At 46.4% G+C, this 6,000-nt stretch overlaps 1 protein-coding gene across 1 annotated transcript in view; it reads left to right on the top strand.

Moving 5' to 3' along the window:
* The window catches only part of SLC46A1 (solute carrier family 46 member 1), a 5,147-nt gene extending 1,391 nt beyond the window's left edge, over positions 1-3,756 (top strand). Inside the window, exons 2-5 of the mRNA XM_085309304.1 lie at positions 134-986; positions 1,415-1,498; positions 2,556-2,712; positions 3,396-3,756. Of these exons, the coding sequence (XP_085165430.1) occupies positions 275-986; positions 1,415-1,498; positions 2,556-2,712; positions 3,396-3,471 (1,029 nt within the window). The 5' untranslated portion in view covers positions 134-274 and the 3' untranslated portion in view covers positions 3,472-3,756. The remainder of the gene's footprint in view (positions 1-133; positions 987-1,414; positions 1,499-2,555; positions 2,713-3,395) is intronic.
* The last annotated feature ends 2,244 nt before the right edge of the window (positions 3,757-6,000 follow it).

Genomic DNA, 6,000 nt, shown 5'->3' with positions numbered 1-6,000 from the left:
GGCCCCGGCGCGCCGGCGAGGGCGACGTGCCGCTGCCTTCCCCAGCCGTTCTTCGGGCTCCCCGGGAGGCAGGTCAGCCCGCCTTAGCAGCGGCTCGCTCAGGGCCTCACGTGTGTGTGTGTTTTTCTTTTAGGAAGTGGAGGCCTTAGTCTCCCGCTGGAACCTTTACATCGATCTGGGAGGCTTCTTCGTTGGTCTCTTCTCCGTGACTCTCTTTGGGCCATGGAGCGACAGCGTGGGCCGCCGTCCAGTGCTYGTCCTGCCTGCAGTAGGTATGGCCTTGCAAGCGGCCATCTATCTGCTCGTCATGTATCTGCGGTTGCACGTCGCCTACTTTCTTCTGGGACGCGTTTTGTGCGGCCTCACCGGGGACTACAACCTGATCCTGGCTAGCTGCTTCGCCTACGTGGCCGACACCAGCGACAGTCGGGCCCGCACGTTTCGCGTAGCCGTTCTCGAGGCCTGCCTTGGCGTAGCAGGCATGTTAGCCAGCGTTGGTGGCGGCCAGTGGCGCGAAGCGCAGGGGTACATCAACCCCTTTTGGCTGGTGTTTGCTGCCAGTCTTGCTGCTGCTCTCTATGCTGTTTTCTGTCTTCAGGAATCGGTGAAGCAGCGGAAACCAGCCAAGCTGTTCACRCTCAGTCATTATCTGGCTGTGTACAGGCTGTACGCATCTCCGGAGCGCCAGAGCTCCAGGCAGAAGCTTGCGCTCTACTCCTTGGCTTTCTTTCTTATTGTCACTGTGCACTTTGGAACCAGGGGCCTCTATGTTTTGTACGAGCTTGGCTCCCCTCTCTGCTGGGCCTCTGATCTCATTGGATACGGTTCAGCCGCCAGTTACCTGGCTTACCTGAGCAGCCTGGCAGGGCTGCGGGCACTGCAGCTGTGCCTTGAAGACACCTGGGTGGCAGAGATAGGACTGCTCTCCAATATTTCTGGATTGGTTCTGATTTCTCTTGCTGCTACAACACCACTGATGTTTACAGGTGATGCTGAATTCTTATATCCCTATATCTCAGGGTCTTAGCTTAGAGATTCAGAATATGCAAGAAAACATGCATGCTCTTGGGAAAAACAATTAGGTGGAGGAAAGTTCTGCCTCTGTTTCCATCCATATACCCACAAAACTACGATATGACTTACCAACAGCAAAGCTGTCCAAACTGAATTTGAAACTGCAACCATATAGATCCAGCAATGTTAGGTTTTCAAAAAAACATACAGATAAGCTGTAGTTCTGCATGCAGAGGCTAAAGAGCCATGGTGAAAAGCAGGGGGGTGAATTGGGGCTAAAAGGTAGCCGACAGAAGCAGTCTGGAGCTATGCATTTATGGAATTGACTTTGGAGGCTTTGTTTGAGTTTTAAGTTAGTAGAGCTTCAGCTGAGCTTTCCCTAATGCATCATGTCTTACAGGTTATGGGATTCTGTTCCTTTCCATGGCAGCCACTCCAGTCATCAGAGCCAAACTCTCCAAGCTGGTGGATGAGACAGAACAGGGTAAGGAATTAGCCAGTATATTTAAGCCAGGTCACAGGCTTAAACAGTGACAGAAACACTGTCCTCTTGGAGTGTTGAAACCAAACTGCTTTGAGAGGTCAAGACTTCTCTAGCTCTTTCAAACTCCTTTTATGCCTATACCACTTTCAGGCCCTGGGTGACACTTTAATTTGTCAGAATAATTGTCAGTATTCACTACTGTAGGTTTGCTGCATTTTCAAGATGAGGGCAAGAAAAGAAAGCAAGATGAAAAGTATTGCATTCAGGCTCAGGAATGGGTCATCCCCTGGCCTGTTGGTTTCCAAAACCTTCATGAGGAGCAAGAGTTAAAATGGATTATATTACATGCAGAAAACAGTGTTTTCCTTCAGCATGACTCTCCTCTGTAGATCAATAACAGTGGATAGAAACTCAGTGTTGTTAGAGAGTTGTATCATTGACCATGGTGAAAGATTATGGATAACTCCCAGTAATTTGTTTGAGGAGCTTGCCTGTGCTGTAAAGTCTGCCTCAGAATACCTCTGAGGCAGAGAGAGGGAAGGAGGGATTTGAGATGGTAAGGATCCAGAAGCGACTTTGCAAAATTGTTTCTTGTGTTAGAGTGAGGGTGGCTTACACTTGATACCTGGTTTATGATGCTAACCCTGCAAAAGGTAGTCTCCTGCTGTACTTAATGTTTAACAAGCGATAAGATGTGCTTGGCAATAAACAGATATAGATAGCCTCTTCTACAGCGTTTACAATCCAGCTGATACATAATGTCCCTGGACAGCCCTGGTGGTATGAAATCGGGAGGTCAGTGAGGTAGTGTGGCCTGCAGAGAAGCTGAGCGTGGCATCTTTGGCCTGCTTGGCCAGGCGCAGTGTGCCTGCTGTCTGCTCACAGCTCTTGCCTCACCACACCTGGCAGTGAAGACACCATTTTCCCCATCAGAAGTGCAAGCACTTCAGAAAGATTCACAGAACCCCACTGAAGGAGGTAGGGTGCTAAAGACAGTTCGGCTGATGATTCCCAGGCTGCGCTGTCTTATCGTTAACCTCTTTCATGTCTTCTCCAGGTGCTCTCTTTGCTTCTGTTGCCTGTGTGGAAGGACTGTGTTCACTCGTGGCTGCAGGAGTGTTCAACTCTCTCTATCCTGCCAGCCTGCACTTCATGAGGGGATTCCCCTTTCTCTTTGGGGCTCTGATTCTTCTTATTCCAGCAGCTGTTATTGGGTAATTTGCTTCTTTCTTCTAAACTCTGCTAGAGGACCTCTGAACTGTAATACAATAACTGCTATTTATTCTTCACCAGACAGGAGTTCACAATAGATTTTTAGGGTGTGTTTTTGACTGTGCTTATGGGAGGGAGTGTAGTGCCCTGCTAAGTGGAGTTGCAAGTCTGTTTCCTCTAGCATCAGAGTTGTAGGGATAAACCTACAACACAAGTAATAGAACTACTACATTGACAGTGTTTCAAAATCTCACTCCACTCCTAGAGTTGAGTCCAGATTCTGGAGTTGAATGTGCGTACTGCCCAGAAAACTCTGTGTAGAAAGCAGCATCTCAGAGGGATGATGTTAAAAAGTTGCATGCTGAGAGTAGTGTGAATCTGAGACTGCTGTCATCATGGTGCCCTGGGAGTGACACAAAAGTACTTTTGGTATGGGAGAGATGGAATTATCTTAGCATAAATCTCTCTTTCTGTAGTTACCTTACTAAAAAGCAGAAGTAGTGCCATGACAGAAATTGAAATCCCTGGTTAGTTCTGGGAGAGGGGATGTGTTGAGATTGTGGTAGAAGTGCAACAACTCCTGGCAAGGTCATTTCTTTTCTGTTACTGTGAAACTAAAACTCATTTTGTGCAGAGAAGTTCCAGTGTGCCTTCTTAGGCTCTAACTCTGCTCTTTCCTTCTTAGGTGGATAGAAGTCTGGGACTCAAAGCTTGAATACAGACACTTCTCACGTGCTTCGCTGTCACTTGCAGACAGCTGAACAGYGACATAGCAACAATGAACTGCCTGGCTCGGCAGCATCCGTCTCAGGACTGCTGCGCTCTTCCCTTGGAGAACAGATCAGTGCGAGGGACATCTTGGTTGTCCGTGCTAATTTTTAAATGCCAAGTAGTTGGAAATCATGGCTTTCCAGTAGGAACTTGGTTTGCAGGTGCGAGTGCCTCCTCACTGTTCTGTTGATTCGTCTGCCAGAGAACACCCAAGAGACTCAAAAGCTAATCAAGAATAAAAACTATTGTTGGCCATTTGCAAGGCCAATTATTGATTTCCTTTCTTTTTTTCTTTCTTTTTTGGAGGTTTTTGTGCCATGCTTTTAGTGATGGGAGAGGATGGAATTCTCACTTAATTGCCAAGTGTGTTCCCCTCTGAATACTGAAGTGTGTAGCAGATCAGCTGTTGGTGTGGGCGAGACTTGTAGAGCAGAGCTGAAGCAGACAGGTAGCCCAGTGCTGTGCTGCCAAGGAAAGAGATCTGTGTCCCGAATCAGTGTGTTGTGAATAAAAGAATTGCACAAATGTCGTAGACCATGCTGGGCTCCTGCAAAAATCCTTATCATAAGCAGTAGTTTTTCCACAGGAGTGCTATTGCTGCCACTGTTTAGTAAACTGGTTTTAATTTCACAGGTAAGAGGCGTCCGCTATGACATCCAAAGTGTGTAGTTGCAAGTGCCAATTGCGCATCGTCTTTTTCCATGTGCAGCTCAGCCCAGGATTTCAAAGGTCCTTGTGAGAAGTAAGAGCTCAGGTCAGAATACTAAGATACAAGCTGGTACCTTAACTGACAGTGGCTAAAACTGACAAAGTTAAGGATAAATGACAAAATTGGGCCCCCTTACTTACAGGCCCGTGTTTGAGACATGTGCGGTACGAGGCCTGTGAAGCCACTGCTGTGTTTATGGCAGAGGTAGCAGCGGTCCTTTCCTACTCGTAGGCTGTGCTGTTGGGATGAGCTAGTGTGGGGGCAGGACTGGTATCTTTAGAGGTGAAATTTTACATCGTAGAAGGCATGATTTTGTGTCTGTAACCTCTTTTGGGCTGGCCTTCTCAGGATAGGTTGATGCCAAGTAGTTATTTGCCTAAACCCCAATGTTCCTACTATTGCTAATTCTTCTTTTAAAAGCATTAAGCGTTGCCTCAATTGTATTTTCTTCAAACTGTAATAACCCAGCAGTTCCGATGATAAGCATTGTACACAGCATTCAGAGATGAGGCAATAATGTCCTTACTGTGAAATTGCTTAGCAGATATGTTACTTCCAGAATTAATAAAATCTCAGTTTTCTTTTATGGCTCATAAAAAAGATAGCTTTTGTGTTACAGCTATTTATGATTTGTTCTTGCCTCATTCAGTACTTATCTCTCCATTGTTTTAATGCTTTACTCTTCAATTAAGGCTTTGCAGTAAAGAAGCAACAGCAGGAAGCTATCTGCTGTGTGAGGAATTAKTATGCCAGGGCCCCGAGTCAGGAGTGCAGTTCTGGGACTCGAAAGAAGCTATAACCTGTTTTTCCTGAATACCAGAGTAAAGCTAGTGGCAGTGCCTGTCCTTAAATACACAGTAAATATGAAATGCTGATACACAACTTTGTTCCCTGTTCATTAGGAGTTTGTTGGTAAGAGCAGAAGAATTTGGGAGTAAGGAGAGAGAAGATGGAGAGGTAGGGACGTTTTAAGAACTTGGTGTTACGCCACTTGATCCTTGTAGCTATGCCAGTGGGCGTAACTCAGGCAGACTTACTTGTGTGATCCAAAGGCTAAGCCCAGAATTAGCCTCCAGCCAGAGCAGGGCATGCCCTGAGTGATGTGTTAGGTGTCTGTGGCTGAACTGATTGTGAAGTAAATCTCTTCAGCAGCAGAATCCCTGAGTTCCAGCGCTACCAGTTGCCAAACGCTGTGCAGTGGAGTGAAACTATTGTGTGCTGACTCTACTTTCCTGTTTAGTTGTCGCTGTGCTTGCAAAGGAGAAGTGYGATAGGAACTATTATACTCTATACAAAAAACAAAGGTTTTTTTTTTAGGCTCTTCTCCAAGAACCACAATCCTGAAGCAAATACATGATCCATGTAGTGTGACTGAGCGCAGCAGGTAGAATACAGTGAGCTACACCATGCCATGCAGAGCTGAGCATGAAGTGTGGGTCCTCACAGAGAATGGTGTCTGGAGAATTTGAATTCCGCTATCAGCATGTCCTGCCCCTTCAGAGAGTGCGAAAGCATGACGGCCAGAGAGAACAGATGAGAGAAGGCTGCAGGGAGAGAAACGCATGACACAAACAGAAAATAGGTGAGGATTTAGAGTATAAACAAAATTTATTAATAATGCCTGATACAATAACTTTAAAGTCTTTCTGATATGACATGACATGACAAAGGAGTGAGAACGGAGAAGCATCTCTTCAGGATCTTCTGCTCTGACTGGAAGGGGCTGAGTATGGGATGCTTTGCCAAGACTAAAGCAAGATAGTCGGGGTGAAGGTAGTAGAATGATAGGGAAACAGTCTGGGCAGCTGGA

The sequence above is a fragment of the Rhea americana genome, unplaced genomic scaffold (assembly GCF_003343005.1).
Source record: "Rhea americana isolate MKP2758 unplaced genomic scaffold, rheAme1 scaffold_295, whole genome shotgun sequence".
Lineage (NCBI taxonomy): Eukaryota > Metazoa > Chordata > Aves > Rheiformes > Rheidae > Rhea > Rhea americana.
The sequence above is the reverse complement of the archived record's forward strand: the minus strand, read 5'-3'. Positions and strand labels throughout refer to the sequence as shown.